Here is a 16,951-nt window from a genome sequence, read left to right as displayed (position 1 = left end):
TTTGGACATCAGCCGAAAAGTTGCCGGACCTCAGCCAGGCGTGGCGACGAATCACCACCGTCGTTGCCATCGCTCTACCTAGCGAGTCCGTTGTATCCAATCGACACCAGATAGAATACGGTGCCGCATCTCGACCCTCCGCAAGGGCTTGGGCGAGTTTAGTCCGGGCCTCCTCTGGACATTGTGGCAGCACGGCCGCGGCGGTGTCCCTCAGAGTGGGTAGAACGGCCCAAGAGGCACGCAGTGTTAACTGACCGCAACCCCAAACTTGGGGAGGAGAACATTTTCTTTCCGTACTGTTCGTATCTCTTGGGTTCCCGATCGGGGGGAGCCGTCAGGAATGCGGTCTGGGAGTTAGAGGCTTGGATGACCAGGCTCTCGGGGTGGGGTGGGTGGACAGGAAGCAAGGGTCACCCGGAGCCGGGCGGTGGGTTCTGGCCACGTTCCTATCCACAGGCGGACCTGTAACGTCAGAGAAGGCCTCATTAAACGGCAGCAGAGGCTCTGAGGAGCTTGCCTGCGGTTTAAGGACCTCAGTAAGGTTAGTCCTCACGGCCGCGACGGGGAGTTCAAGGGATAAGGCCTTGGCCACCCGCGTCAACACCACACTATAGGTAGCCCCTCCTATTAGCCACGGTACGGGGGAGACAAAACCAGTGTCTGGTGAAGTGTTCAGACCACTGGCATCCCCAAGCTCACCTGCCCAGTCCTGGTAAGGCTGGCATTTACGTGCCAGAGGGTCCTCAGACCCCTCCCAATCCTCCTCGCCACCCATCTCCTGATACTCAGGGTCAAAGGATGGGGGCGGGTCATAGAAGTAAAAATCGCCTAGCTGCGTCTAGTACGGAGCCGCTCCGGCGTTGGACCCGATTTGAGGTTAGGACCGGGGACGGCGTCGTCCTGGGACAGCGCCACGGACGACACCCTGGGGGTCGGCGCCGGCGAGGTCGTAAGGTCGACCGGCGACGACCCGGATCCGGTGGGGCCCTGCGGCGCCAGAACCGAAGTCGCCCGACAGCACCGGGGCCGAAGCACCCGGCCCACTTGGGGACCCAGACGGGGCCGCTGGGCCCGAAGGTGCCGCGGAACCCGAACGGAGGAGCGAGCGACCTCATGGCCATGAGGAAGGCCTCGATCTCCTTCAACGCCGCGTTCTGCCCAGGTACCGGCGGGTATGGAGCAGGCCGAGACTCCTGTGGCTACGTCGGAGCCACGTGGGCGGTGTCGCCCGAACCTCCGGCCGCGTCGCGCAGACGTCGGGGAGGAGTCAGAAGAGCGATGTCGTCTCTTCGACTTCTTGTGCCTCTTACCTGAGGACTTGCAGCCCGAGGAATGATGTCGACTCCCGGAGCTATGACGACTCTGGCCCCGCGACCGGTCCCTCGACCTTCTTCCGGACCGGGACCTCAAACGGCGCGGGCCGACTGCCGGAGCTCGAGGCACTTGCGGGACCGCTCCCGCCTAGTCTTCGACGTCAAGGCCCGGCAGTCGGGGCACGGCTTGTCGTCGTGGTTGGGCCCTAGGCAATGAAGGCACCGGCGATGGGGGTCGGTAACCGACATTAGTCGGTTGCAGTCGACGCAGGGTTTGAACCCGGGCATCCCTACCGGCACCGTCGGTCGACTCGAAAAGCAGATCAAAATGATCCAAAAAGTTTAGTCAAGAAGTGACTAAAGGGTACCACTTTCTCCGGACCTGCGCTTGCTGGCGTGGAAAAAAAGAAGAACTGACGTCAGCGCGCGAGGGCAGCGGCTAAGTACTCCGACGACGTCATCCCGGCACCAACGACGCAGACGACGGACGGGGAGCCGCAGGCGACGCCTACCGATGCGCAGGGGTACTGCTATGCAACATTTTCCGTATCCAGTCTGTCGCCTGGGGATATTCTAAGGCAAGGAATCTAATACTAACCTTTTTCTTTCAGATAGTCCAAGTACATCTCATTGTAAAAAATATGCAGAAATTAACTTTTAGCATTTTCACATAATTTCTATAAGTGGCGATGGGAAATAATTATTTTAATCAGATCTAACTCTACTATATACTTACGTTTTTAATGGATATAGATCTAACTCTATTGAGGAAAAAGCCTGTCAAGGCCTACACCGTGAAGGAACTTTAAGGTTTTATTTCACTATGAAAATACACTAACTCTAATGTGCAAGTGTAACTTATTTTTATATATTAGCACCCTGACCGGAGGTCTTGCAAGGCACACTTTAAGAGTGATATTTGAATATGTAAGCACATGTTTTACCTACATTGCAAAGCACATTTCCCGGTCATGTGTCACTGCTGTGCATTTAGACTGGAATCCAGCCAGAGCACAGTGGTGCTCCTAGCAGGCATACATTTCTGTCCTGTATGTGGGTGGAGTAAATACATACTGCAACCCACATATGACTAACTTCCACGCCATTTGAATTTTCTGTGCTGTCTCGTTCTACAGGATAGTCAAATAGACCAACTGGGTGAAAACTATTTTACCACAACTTGAGCACATATACTGTGGCACGGATTAGAAGTCACAGACAAAGGGAGTATAAGAATATACAGCAAGCATGCATTGACTTTAGTTTAGTCAGCACCTCAGACATTGGGTTGACAGACTTGCCTGGCATCTAGACAGACTTTTGAAGGCATTAAGTGAGGGCTCCCCATACTTTGAAAATAGGTCCTCAACTAATTATTCTAAGTCAAAGGCCTTATCGTACTGGAAGAGAGACTTGTGAGGTTCTTTCATAATAAACGAATGACAGGAGTCATCCTCTGAAGATGGTGGGTCCTCAGGTGTGGTTGTTTTGGAGAAACCTCAGGTGACGTTCTCCTAATTATTTAAGGCTTCTCAAGAGTCTTCAAATCTTAAAGGTGGAGGCCTTTTTGAGGTGAGCTCTTTGTGGAGATTTTCCACATAATCCTCGTTTTCAAATAGGTGGGGCCGGCACAGAGGAGGGACATATTTAGAAATTCCTACAGGCAATTAATCCCACTAAAATCAAGATCCAAAGATCATAGATGCCAAAAAGGGAGAGAGAAATTTAGTGAAATCTGAAATTCAATGTCTAAAATAAGTTAGACTAGAGCTCTGGTAGGACACCCTTTCACACAATAGTAGCAGAAAATCTTGGGCACAGTGACCTGTGGTGGAGAAAGGTTTTTCTGGGTGCTGGAAGCAGACTGGCTATAGCTTGCAGCGTTTTCTTGCAGGTTGCTTCATTACTGAAGTAACATTGCTTATAGGCCTCTCTTAAAAGATGCTGCTATTTGAAGATTACTGAGGAACTCCCAACTTGGAGAGGTAATTATTATAGCATGTGACTATGAAAGATCCAAACCTGAAGATTACACTGGCTCCAATTACATACCCTCATCATCTTCAAGAGCAGCTGAATCATACAGAAGGTCACCATGAATGGAACCCACATCTTTCTGGATACCAAACTCGCCATCATGGCAGATTCGTAGAGGACAATAGTGGAAACTTTACTTGAGTGGAGATGAAAAGATTAAAAAATATGCACACAAGAAAAAAAAATAGCATGAAACAGACCTCTTTGTTTACATACATAAGACCCGCAGCAACATCACAACCAGAGCTGGTAGAACCCTACTTCTGTTTGTGACAATACTATAAAGTCACACTGTCAAATAGCACTACACATACAAAATTCCATTCCCTTTTAGGACCACAGTAAATCCCCTCTTCTTAAGACTGTAAACGATCATAAACGTTCATCTTGGCTAGCGGCCACATACAAGCTGGAGGACCCTAACCTAGTTTACAATCACTCATTCACACATTTGGATTCTTATGAGAATTTCGACTTTAACTTTTGCACTGCCATGGTATTTGCACACTGCTGTGCCAAACCTTCCAAAAGTTGGTTTTAAGTTGTACAAATACACGTAACTCTTTAGTCTTAGCATCCTGATTTTCTCTACCATGTGATAGCTTTTTTTAAATTGAGTATAGGGTTGAACTTCCACTTCAGTGGGTGGTCAGGTGCAACTGCTCACATGGCTGCCTTTGTTGCTGATGGGACTATTGAGGAATTAGAACCTTCTGCCAATCACGTGTTGTAGGAGAGAAGGATGTTTTCCTCCTGTGATTCAACATCCACTGTACTTCCCCATAATCTTTGTCCGGAATGACTAGAGCTTTGTAGTCAGACCTGAAGAGTTTCTCCATGTAGCAAATCTCTGGAGTCCCAGGAGATGCTATGTCAAACGTTCATCATCAAAACTGGCCCAAATATTTTCTTTTGCCACTGGGATAATGTATGGTGATTGAGGGTTTTAACAATGGCAAAATTGGCACCAAACCCATGAATGTGAGTCACAGGCTTCGTTCAAAGATGCACCAAGTCTGTGGGGGTGCTGGCGTGTCTCAGGGTCAACACTATCAGAATCAACAAGCCCAAAGGTGCAGGTTCCACCCTTGTGATGTGGTTTAGATGGTAACAGAGAGGTCCAGAAAATATCCAGTATAGCAGCCGGCATGCTTCGTCCAGAAGCAGGACCATTTAGATAAGCAAGATGATGGTTTCTCCTACCTATGATGCCTTGCATTTTTTTTTCCTGGAGTGGGATGATCTTTCAGCAATCTATTTCCTACCATAGATCTACCTGAAGCTTAATGCCTCAATAGCTTGGCCTTCAGCTCTCCGACACCCTTTTAGTGCATCAATCAACAGGTTTTCAGGACAAGGGTTTCTTGCCGGGAGCAAAGACATCACATTCAGCTATTGTGTGGAACTGACAGACATTTTTTGGAGCTTCTGAGACAGTGTTTAACCCTACAAGAAGTGGCTACAGAAAGCTGAAACAATGAGAAAAGATCTAGCTATACATTGATGAGGTGCAGAAAATAGGAACAAACGACATCATGTTGACTGGCACCTTATGTCTTTCAAATCCTGGCCAGCAGATTGGCAGTTGAGGGCGCATCGGTGTCACCTGACAGTGCTGGAGAGCTAATACTGTGCGGAAAGTTTTCAGATTCAGTCTAGTGGCTGGAGGATACTCATAAGGAGAGAAACCTGCAGGTAGAAATTCCCGACAGATACACCTGCTACAGTTCCCATCAGAATTACAGAATATTTCATAGTGAGGGCCTAACAAATGAACATCCAAGAAGAATTTTTTTTTTTATCCAAAATTATCATTGCACATTGCTATAATACCAACAAAAAAAGTTATAATTTTTACAAACTTCAGACTCTGACCCAAAAGGCCATTTAAAGAACTACAGGTTGCTCTAGGAGGGAGAACAAGATTAAAAGCTTTTCTATTAAAAGAGGGGTAAGCGTGAATGGGGACAGAGGGTTTGTTAAAAACATGCAACAAAATAAAAAGGAAATAAAAAGTGATCACAAATCAAGTTAAAATTAAAAACATTTAAGAACACACTATTTATTTGGTAAATATTGTTCTACAATATCCATTTACTAAATCTGGTGAGCACAGGACACGAAAAGTGCACAAAAGACCCTTACCTTAAGGGTGCCATTCTTCGAGTTCAGCTGCTGTTCAAGCTGCGATATCTGGCTCGCTGAACTCTCACGAAGTTTGGTTAAGCTTGCCTGAAGCCTCTGCACATCTTCCACAAGCTGGGCAATTTCACGCTCCTTTGCGGAAAGTTCAACTTCCAAGCCAGAACGGGTCATCACCTCTGAAGATGTCTCCTAAAAAAAAGGGGAAAAATAATTGTGCTTTTTTTATTACTAATCCTCATTAGAGTAATAAGCATGAAATTGTCTTGTCAATATGTGAATTTTTTTATGGCAATGTAAAGTAAGATGTCTATCACCGAGGGGAGCATCGAGTTGGGCACCCTCAGCATGTATTCTTTGCTCCCACCAAGTATAAGTAATCATCAGTTCTCTGCCTGCAAGACGCAGGGAGGGCGATTCTCTTCAGCTCTCATTTGGGCGGAAGCAATGATATCTTCCCTCCCCGTGCTCTGACAGGTAGGTAACGAGAGTGTCCTGGGAACATGGGTGGCTCATGCCTCCTTCCCAATTCAAAAATGATGAGGGCCCCAAGGATGGGGCCCCTGTGGCCGCAGTTGGCTTGGGGGGAGAGCACCACACCCTTCTCCCCATCTTAAAAAACGGCAGGCCCCAGGGGCGAAATTCGGTTTTGGGAGGTAGGACTCATGCTACCTTCCCCATCCCAATAAATTGGGGCCCCGGTGGGATGGGGAATCTGAAACTGAAATCATTTCAGGGAGGTGTCCATACCTCCCCCTCCACATAAATGAAATGATCGGGCTGTGGTCCCTGGGACCTATACCCCAAAAATAAATATCTCACCAACCCCCCCGGAACCTAGTCCACTAGGGGGGTGTAGTACTATGGTAAGTTAGTAGAGTGTAGAATGTGTATATTGTAGAATTAAAATGGTTAGAGTATTCCAAGCTCTGGTTGCTGTAACAGAATGTTGAGGTGGCAGAGGAGGGGAAGCAGCAGTTGTGCTGACACTTGTTCACCAAGCTGTGCGAGACTGCCAATAAGGATGAAGTTTACAACCTACATGTTCCTGCGTGTTTTTTGGCAAGTAGTGGGGGCAATCTCGTGAACCCACGATTTCTTTGGGCAAGCATGCCAAGGGGGAACTGCAGCATATGTTCCAGTTTCAACAGTGTTGGTGTTTAAGAAAATTACACACGGAAGAAATTCACTGCAATATCTTTGTGCGCAAGGTGGTAAGCGCTTTAAATTTTTTAAAAAGCGTACTCGCATGATGGTTCATCAACATTTGGCTAGAAGCATTTTTACAAAGTCACAGGCCGGCAACTGCCTCCGTGTGAAGATCTTGACTCTTGAAAGTCGATGAACTGTTAGCGGGAGCGGTGCTCGCCGCAATCCTGGTTTCTCTTGATTAAGTCTTCGGCGTGTGATGTTTATTCTTAAGGACGTGCCCACAACGCTAGTGTGTTATCTCATTAACGCGGGGATGTCCCCATGTGGTTCATGACCCCAACGTTATGTTATGTTATGTTATGTTATATTGATTTATTATGCGCACAGATACCCCAGCCAAGGGGCGTCCCGGCGCAGAGACAAGGTAGAACATAACACAACAGGAAACTAAAAACATGAAAGCAGCTAAAACAGGAAAGTTTTTAAAGCCCTCCGGAAAGTCAAGAGGTCCTCCATCAGACGAATTTCAACAGGAAGGGAGTTCCATGCTGACGCGGCCTTTACACTAAACGAGCGGCCACCCATGCGACTAAGCCTAAATCTGGGGACCACCGCAAGGGCCAAACCCTGGGAACGGAGGGTGCGGGTGGGAACATAAAAGGAAAGACAGCTGGATAGGATTTCCGGGCCAATACCTCTCAGAATCTTAAAAGCGAGACACAAGACCTTAAAAAGGATGCGCTTCCTGACAGGGAGCCAATGTAGGGTACGAAGGACAGTTGCCACCGAGCTGAATCTGGGCAGGCCGACAATCGCCCTCGCCGCAGCATTCTGAACCCGCTGCAGACGGGTTAGCTCGGCCTGGTTAGCCCCAGCCAGAAGAGAGCTAGCATAATCCAGGCGGGAGATGATAGTTGCCTGGATCACCAGCTGCCTGGTCGGGGCGTCAAAGAACTTGAGAACAGGTCTCAAGCCCCTTAGGAGACCGAAACAACAGGCCGCAGTTTTTTTAGTATGCCCTACAAAGGAGAGGCCCGCATCCAGCCAGACCCCCAGGTTTTTCACCTCAGATACCGGGGTCGGAGTGGGTCCCAGCTCAGAGGGCCACCATTGGTCACCCCACAGCTCCACTCCCTTACCGACAACCATCACCTCCGTTTTTGTGGCATTTAGCTGAAGGCAGTTGCCTGTCAACCAGCTAGCCACCGCCTTCAGTCCAGACTGAAACCTGGGGGCCTCAGTCTCCGCATCCCCGCTGAGAGTAACCGCCAGCTGTGTGTCGTCGGCATATGAGACCAAAGTTAGGCCCCACTGCCTAGCGACATCAGCCAGCGGTCTCACGTAAAGATTGAACAACGTGGGACTCAGCGAGGACCCTTGCGGAACCCCCATGGCCAGCGGTTGGAAATTGGACTTGAAGGGAGGGATGGCAACACAGAAGGAGCGGTTATCTAGAAAGGAGTGGAACCATTGCAACACCTGACCGCCAATGCCGGTCTCCTCAAGCCGATGCAGGAGGATGCTGTGGTCTACCGTGCCAAAGGCGGCGCTAAGGTCTAACAATATAAGCGCCGCCGTTTGACCAGCATCCAACCTTGCACGGAGATGTTCCACCATCACAAGTAACGCGGTTTCCGTGCTGTGGCCGGCACGGAATCCGTTTTGTGTGGGGTCAAGGGCATTGGTCCGTACAAGATGTTCAGACAGGGCCAAGTTGACATGGGCCTCAGTGATCTTGGCTGGCCAAGGTAGCAACGAAATGGGGCGATAGCTTTCAGGCTTGGCCGGGTCCAGGGAGGGCTTTTTGATAATTGGGGACACCACAGCTTGCTTCCACTTAGCTGGAACTACTCCCGTTTCCAAGGAAAGGTTGACGAGGGAACATACAGCTGCACGTCCCATAAAATCCTGATCTCGAAAGAGAGCAGGCCTTACTGGATCGGATGGAGATCCAGATTTGACTTGCAACGCAAGTTTATCAAACCCGTCCATGGTAAGGGGGGGGAAGACGTGACTCCATTTTTTTAGGGCTCGGCCTAGCGTACACTGCGCAGGCCGAGATCTTATGTTTTCCCCAGTACTGGGGCTTGAACCCGCCTTCTCTTCCATTGGCTAGCTTCATAAATGAAGGCTAGCCATTGGAAGAGATGTGTGTCACTCAGGGCTTGAGCAGATTCGTGGGCGTTTCTTGCTTTTTTTAAGCCCGCCCCTTTTTTGTCATTCAGAGGTGGGCCATTGTGGGCGTTTCCTCTTTTTTTTTTTTTTACATGGCTGTTGTTTCGTCATTTGTAACTTCTCTGTTGCCGGGATGGACGTAGCGATTTCTGTTGCGGTCCCGGTCCCCTCTGAAGACCCCCGCGTCCCGGTCCCGCTCTCCCCCGCAGCCCCGCAACCCCCCCCACGGCTCATTCCCGGAGTCTGCCGAGGGCTTTTGAAGCACTTTGCTGGGTTCAGGGCTTCAGGCTACGGGGGGATCGTGACATCGTTAAACCAGTGTGCCCTGAGGCTTCTTGAGTGGCGTGAGTGAATCCTGGGAAGTCTGAGCGGCCGGGGCTCTGTGCGCGTGGAGTCCCCACGATAATTACCATAATAATGCTGCAGAGGGCCTGCTCGGCCCGCACGCTCACTCACTCACTCACCGGCCTCACCGCTCCCCTGCCTGGAACTTGAGGTTGCGCGGGCCGATTACAGGCCGACTTGCGGGCAGGTTTGCGGGCCGATTATGGCAAGATTGCCGAAGACGTCTTCCCAATCCGAACTCCTGCTCCATAGCCCGTGTTATATTTCTCGGATCGGGGGGGCACTGAATTTTTACTTTCTGCAGTACTGAGTGGCAACAAAATTATTAGTATTTCCGAGAAGGGCAAGCTGAAAAAACATAACAACAAACGTGTCGCGTTATTTCGCAAATGGTGCAGGGAAACCTACACGTGATTAAAAAAAAACATATGGTATGCGATCGGTTTTGCGTTGAGCATTCAGATTACACCAGGGATAAAAACAATGGGCAAAAAAAGCGTGCCGTGAATTGAAAGCAGGAGTGAGAGGAGAAGGCAGGGGGAGCTGCAGCAAGAAGGTGTCGCGCTCCAGGGGGCAAGCGCGGGGCAGAGGAGCAACCCTCCCTGGCTAGCGCCTGTGCTGTTTCCGGCTAGCTCCGTGCCAGGTACACACCAGCCTCACTCCAGGCGGCATCACCAACCAGGGGGACTCGGCATTGCGACCACCGACATCTTCACCGAGAAGTACCAGCTCTTCTTGGCACCTGGAAAGTAAGGATGCTACCAGATAATCCTCCCTGGGGGGCTTGCCCATTCCAATCTTGTCACGCATGCTTGTCGATCAGCTCTCCCATCTTTTTCCTTTCCGTGAATTCCTGTCACTCGTTCCTTCCAGTGGAGGAGGGAGGGGGGCGTGACGCCCATTTCTTCCAGAGGGATATTTGTTCGAGTCACCTTTCGATAGAGAGGCCTGCTTACCCCGTCGCCCACCCCTCCCCCTTCTGACTCATATGTGTATATCACAATAGGTGGTACTACGGGAAACCCCTGCAGGAAAAAGGTAGTGAGGAGGAAATTGGGGAAGAGTACCACAGGGCGAAGAGGGGAAGCTTCCCTGCCCCCACTCCTGCCTACCAGGCTTGGGTGCCCACTCACAGGGCAAGAGGGGGTGTTGGTGCATAGCAGTTACTCGCTGCTCGCCCGCCCCCTTTTCCATGGCTGCAGTGCTTTAAGTCTGCGCTGCTGCCTGCCCTCCTTTTCACCCCCCCATTGACCCCCCCCAACCACATACACTTCTGGAAGCCTGGTTAGTAACCCCGAGGGGGTAGACGGCCCACCTGGTCTATAAACGGAGAATAGCATTGTGTGTTAACACTACACAGAAAAGCCCCCCCGCCTCCCCAATTTGCATGTCATGAGAGTTGTGATAATGCAACGCAACTCCACCATGGAGTCAAAGAACGGAGGACTGACTTGTCCCCTCCTCTCATTGCTCTGACGAGCCCATGTCACCTGTGATCTCCGAGGAGGGCTTTGAGAGGATGGAACTCGCTGTGTGGGGGAGGGATGCAGTTGTGGGCATACCTTTGGAATGCATGCTCTGTGGCTGGCTCTCCTACGCATGCCTGGTGGCCGTTTGTGTAGTGGGGTCCGGCTTCAGCCGCTGTCTCTGTTAGAATAGATATTTCCCACTGTTTACATCGTAGAACGACGTGCTAGTCTGTTAAATTGTTAATTATGAGAACTGGCTTGAAAAAATAACACTGCTGTGAAGAAATGTGTATAAAACGTACGCACATAGAATGCACACACGTGCACACAATCAGTGTTCAAAGTGAAATTGCATGCACGCACGTCTGATGCGATTCTCACTAATCAATTAACCTAATTTTACAGAACATCTGTGCACTGATTTTACCTGAGTGACAGTGTAAAGGGGTTTGAATCTGTCTCCTCCAAATTCTCTTTTTCGCCGCCCTGAATTTAGAAGGGGTATTGACAAAAGAATGGCCTCCCTGTGGTAGCAGAGCACTTGCCCCTGATTGCGTTATTGTTACTACCCACAAGGCAAACGTTCGGTTCTATTTTATAGCAGCATTAGTTCTTGCTGTTCAGTTTTTTTATATGTACTTTCCGTTCTGATTCAATCTGTCCCGAATCTGCTCTGGAGGGCCAGGTGGCAGCCCAGTGGGTTCACGCGCCTGGTGCAGGGATCTGTGTAGAGTGCGCAGAGCACCTGTTCTTGATTTCACAAATAGCTGTCTCAGCCTCTCACATTTCTAATCTTTGTACGTAGAGGCCATTTGCTTTGGTAATGGGAACACTTGTTGTGTAAGGTCACATGTGCCATGCAGCTGAGGTAGCAACACGTCACGTAATAAACCTGTTTCAAATATTCACTCTTGTACAAAGTACCTTACATGGGCATTTACCTTCTTTAAGCACTCTTAATTTTGAAAGGTGCATTTAATTAAGCACATGGAAGATAAGCAATGTGCCCAGGCTCACGCAACAAGCCCCTGAAGTGTCTTTTGCCTCTGCAGTCCACCACCAGTAGCCTGTGACTGATCTTCACCCCTAGACATCCCTCTCATATCCTTAAGAATAGCACCCCTCCTCCCCTTACACATCCACATCTGGAGTCAAAATTCTAACTCTTTTACAGTACTGGTGCCGCCTCTTCCCAATACAAAGATTGTTGGCCGCCTTAGGTTTACCAATATGCTTTGTTACTCTTCCTTTCCTCACAGAGCTCTCACACCCTTGGAGCTTCTCCTCGCCCAAGGCATTTCTGCAATCCTTCCATTTCACTAGACACTTTGCCATAATGTTCTTCTAAAAGGTGCATACTCAGTCACGAACTGCGAGACCACGCCCCCTCTGAATGGAAATAAAAGCAACCACGGATATCTAGTGCCTTGTTAGGCTGCATCATTGAATAGCAGCTTGAGGCCTATTGAGGGGCAAGACTTTTGCTTTTGGCACTCTCCATGATATCTCAGTGAGAAAAAAAAAAATGGAAGGGAGAGCCGCCATGATTTTTTACCAGTGACTATGGTTATTCACAGCGGTTCCACTCCACACTTTTCGTTTTTCTCTGTAAGTGACTTCGAGTGAGACCAATACTCAAGTGAGGACACTGTCCCCAGTACTGGGGCTTGAACCCGCCTTCTCTTCCATTGGCTAGCTTCATAAATGGAATGGAATCTCTGTCACCACCGCAGGCCCGGAAAGCAACGACAGGAATGATGTCTACAGTAGAATACGGAAGCATCTGGGCCTCTCATTACACAGAGCGGGTAACATGTATTTCTTTACAAGGACATTGTCAAAGAAGCTGAAGTATGCACTGTGTTACTGCCGGTAATTAAATATGTGCTTCATGACGTTTATTAGACATTAGTTGTGTACATACAGTAATAGTAACAACTGATCACATAACTTGGGTAGGCGTGTGTGTGGCTCTGTCTGTGTGCGTGGCTCTGTCTGTCTGTGTGTGTGTGTGCGTGCGCGCGTGGGTGGCTCTGTCTGTGTGTGTGCGCGTGGGTGGCTCTGTCTGTGTGTGCGCGCGTGGGTGGCTCTGTCTGTGTGTGCGCGCGTGGGTGGCTCTGTCTGTGTGTGTGCGCGTGGGTGGCTCTGTCTGTCTGTGTGAGCGTGGGTGGCTCTGTCTGTGTGTGCACGTAGGTGGCTTTGTCTGTGTGCGCGTGGGTGGCTCTGTCTGTCTGTGCGCATGGGTTGCTCTGTCTGTGTGTGCGTGGGTGGGTCTGTCTGCGTGGGTGGGTCTGTCTGCGTGGGTGGGTCTGTCTGTGTAGGTGGCTCTGTGTGGGTGGCTCTGTGTGAATGACTGTGTGGGCGGCTCTGTATGTGTGTGTGGGTGGCTCTGTGTGGGTGCAAATGCATTTGCGAGCGATTAAGCTATTGGCATTGTAAATGACAATGTCATTTATTTATGTTTTCAAAACAAAAACATAAATAAAAATAATGTCATGAACAATGCCAATGGCTCTAACTTTAACAATGCCGAGATCATTGCATTGTAAATGCTTGTTTTTAAACGTATAACAGGAAGCTTTTTCGCACGAACAGAAACGATTAGCAAAGATCTGAAAACTAAGCGAGTCTGAGATTTTGACTGTAAGTACATTTTACTTTAGTAGTGTTTCTTCCCAATAACTCATCAAGGCTGCATCGTCTCTGGCCAAGATATACTTGGAAAATATTTAACATACCTACAGCAGAGGCACCTGCACTGGGTGATTCAGCCCTGTATCTAAATTCACCAAAGGAGTTCTTATCACCACCAGAGCCAGTAATACAACGGAGTGAATGGAAAGAGTACTTTTTAGGTTTCGCCTGGGGCACGGAGCTTTAGCTCCGCCCCCAGGAGAAATCTTTAGTTTTCAGTATGGGGGACTTGAATCCGCCCTCTGTTCCATTGGCTAGCTCCATAAATGGAGGCTAGCCATTGGAACAGAGATCTGTCCGTCATTCACGGACCAGATTCGTGGGCGTTCCTGCATTTTTTTCCCTCTCCACCCTTTTTGCATCGTCATTGGGCGGTGGGCGGAGTTTCGTTTTTTTTGTGTGTGTTTGTTTTCCTCATTTAATGCCGACCACGGCCGCAGGAAGAAGTCCAGGTGAGTGCGTTCCTCCGCCCCCCCCCCTCCCCGCTGTCCGTGTCTTTCCCGATCCCCCCCCCCTCCCGCTGTCCGTTCCTTTCCCGCCCCCCCCCTCCTCCCGCTGTCCATGCGCCGTTCCACCCACCTCTGCCTGAACCACGTAGCCTCCACGCTTCCCTGGTCCCTGAGAGAAACAGCCTACAGCCCGCGTCCTCCAGCTGCTCCCGCACAGCGCAGCTCATGGAGGAGGATGAGGTGATCCTGCGCCGCCTGTGCAGCCCCCGGGAGTGCGGGTCGCCTTTGCGAGCTCTGCTCTCCCGCATGGCCTAGCGCGGGGGCCGGTTGGACTTTTCGCAGCGCGCGGGCCTGTTTTCGACACTGCCGCGGGTTCTCCGAGACTGCAGGACGGAGCACAGGCTGCTGTGTGTGCAGCTTCTGGGTGCCCTGTGTGAGGGGGCGAGTCCGACCTCGAACCCCTGCGTCTTGCTGTTCTGCCCGAGCTTCTGCGGGCTCTGCCAGAGGAGAACGAGGCGCTGCAGCGGGAGTCGGTGCACGCGCTGCAAGTGTGCCTTAAACACAGCCTGCGACCACAGGACTTACTACGAGCACTGGTGGAGCACGGTCTGGAAAGCCCCGAGCCCAGTGTCCGCACCTCAGTCGCCCGACACCTTCCGAGCCTTCTCACCCCGGACCTAGTTGGTCTGGACCTTGGACCCTCTGCAGCCAAATGTGCTTATTTTGTATGAAATCAATTTATTTTTGATCATATGAAAACCTTATATTTATGCAGAGGAACCACCATGGCAAACTTCATTATTTGTGATATTTTGCTACTTTATTTAAAAAGCCCCATGTGCCTACAGACTGTGCGTGCAAAGGGCTGGGTATTATGAGCTGAGTGGGGGACCTGGGTCGCAAGAGGTTAATCAAGGTAGTGGGTATAGATTCGAACAAGGAGAACTTCTGGGCACAGGAGGGTTCTTTGGGAGTACCAGAGAAAACATCGCTGGAGAGGTCGGAGGACGGGAAAAAGAGTCCAGGGATGAGCAAATCTGTTTGCCCTAATAGGGGCAGGGGAAGCATGGGCATTGGGTCAGCAAGTCACAGATTGATTCTCAAGCCCAGCCGGAGATGAGGACTCTAGAGTGGATAGGTTTAAGTAAGAGTTCAAGGCATTGTGCTATATGTTTAATGCCAAACATGGCTTGGCGCCTCCATAATGCAGGTTCTGGTTGGTTACTCCTATTCCTCTACTAGCCTCCCTAGAGATCTTTGAGCATTGCGCTATTTTCCATACCCAGTATTTGTTTGATTTGTATGAACTGCTGCTCCTTTGCCTACGAGTTCCTGAACTGTGGAACTCTTGGACTGCCTTTCTTAGGAACTGCAATTCCTTACTTGCTTTTCGCAAGAACTTGAAGACCTGATTATTCTAGTGGCTGGCCTGGGGACAACCTATCTGCTTCTATTCTGTGCCGGGAAAACTCTTAGGGTATCTGTGCGCACTACAAATCTTTCAAAATAAAATAAATTAGTCAGGCAACAAGGAGGGGTAGGGGGATGTACGTTTTTATTGTTCACCACCTTCTTGAGGATAGGGAAGGTCTCAGCCTCTATTGCTAGTTTGTCGTTTGAGGATTGCATTAGAATGCTACTATTGTATAGAGAAATTGTAACGTCCGCCCTGCAGCAGGGCGAAGGAGTGGACGATAATCTGAGACCATGAGGTGTTTTCCTGGTGATTTGAAGCATGGAATATATGATAGTCTTCCATTGTGCACGTCTTTTTGATGTCAAAATTAGGTAAATGGTTAATGTACTCTTGCTAGAACAGAAGTATGGGTCTGACATGAGCGTTTCAGGGTGAGTTTTGCGTCTTTTTGATGCAGTTTTGGACAGATTGGGAGGGTATGTGGGCTGTGAGAGCTATGTGGGCTGTGAGAGCTGTGTGGGCAGTTAGAGCTGTGTGGGCAGTTAGAGCTGTGTGGGCTGTGAGAGCTGTGTGGGCTGTGAGAGCTGTGTGGGCTGTGAGAGCTGTGTGGGCTGTGTGGGCTGTGAGAGCTGTGTGGGCTGTGAGAGCTGTGTGGGCTGTGAGAGCTGTGTGGGCTGAGAGAGCTGTTGGCAATGTAAATAACAATGCCATTTATTTATAAGTAAAAAAAAAAAAGTCATGAGCAATGCCAATAGCTCTAACTTTTCCAAAGGCGAAACCATTGCATTGTAAATGCTTGTTAAATTATATAGCAAACCTGCAGTGGGTCTTTTTTACCGGAAAGAAGGAAAATAATCTTGATGTACTGTTTAGGACCTGAAGGTCTTCGAGTCTTCAATCAATAACAAAAACATGATAGACCTGGTGATATAGATGCATTTAAAGTAGCATTGTTAGATTTGGATGAGCATTTTTCACCTACAGTTTATATAGCAGGCATGCGCCATGCTTTTCTTCAAAGGAAACAAGAGAAGCATGAATCTATCGGAGATTACGTTTCAGCTTTAAGTAAACTATCAGTTACTTGCAGATTTGGTAATCCCAATGACGAATTTATAAGGGACCAAATCGTTATGTATGCAAATAACAAAGCCATCCAAGATATATTGTGGGTAGAAGGTGATTCTACCTTGAAGGATATCGTACCAGTAGGAAGGTGGATACCTGACTATGGTTACCCCAGATTTTTTGCCTAGTGTTTAGCTGGTTTCCGACTTAGTTGGGCTGGGATCCTGCTAACCAGGGCCCCAGGCTATCTGCTCTCTCTTTAAAATGAACTCCATGTACCCTAGGTACATCTCCAATTGGATACTGGGTCACCTTATGAGCCCCTGTACAGTGTACTATAGGTACCCAGGGCATAGGTGCATCCAAGGCCTACCAGGGGCTGCAGCATGTATTATGCCACCCCTCGCTGGCCACCCAAATTGACAACTGGCTGATCACTTAGCTGGGGCAAGGTGGTGTAATCACCCTTTGCTTTAGATATAGTATACCTATATCTAACCTTATATCTAGACACATATACATCTATAAGTCACTTGCCTTAACAATCCTGGAGGCAGAGTGCTTGGTTTTACCAACATTACTTTTTAGAAAAAGTTGAGATTATCCTCTCTGAGATCAAGAGCAACACGGTGAGTGGCCTTTACCCACCGCAGCTGTTCGAAATACTGCAGGATTGCATTATTTCGACCT

At 49.3% G+C, this 16,951-nt stretch overlaps 1 protein-coding gene across 3 annotated transcripts in view; it reads right to left on the bottom strand.

Annotated features, from left to right (window-relative positions):
- Positions 1-16,951, bottom strand: part of CUX1 (cut like homeobox 1) — a 1,218,817-nt gene that overhangs the window by 543,430 nt on the left and 658,436 nt on the right. For all 3 annotated transcript variants that reach the window (XM_086954570.1, XM_086954568.1, XM_086954569.1), the window contains exon 11: positions 5,496-5,684. In XM_086954570.1, the coding sequence (XP_086810696.1) occupies positions 5,496-5,684 (189 nt within the window). The remainder of the gene's footprint in view (positions 1-5,495; positions 5,685-16,951) is intronic.

The sequence above is a fragment of the Lissotriton vulgaris genome, chromosome 2_1 (assembly GCF_964263255.1).
Source record: "Lissotriton vulgaris chromosome 2_1, aLisVul1.2, whole genome shotgun sequence".
NCBI lineage: Eukaryota > Metazoa > Chordata > Amphibia > Caudata > Salamandridae > Lissotriton > Lissotriton vulgaris.
This window is presented reverse-complemented; position numbering and strand designations above follow the sequence as displayed.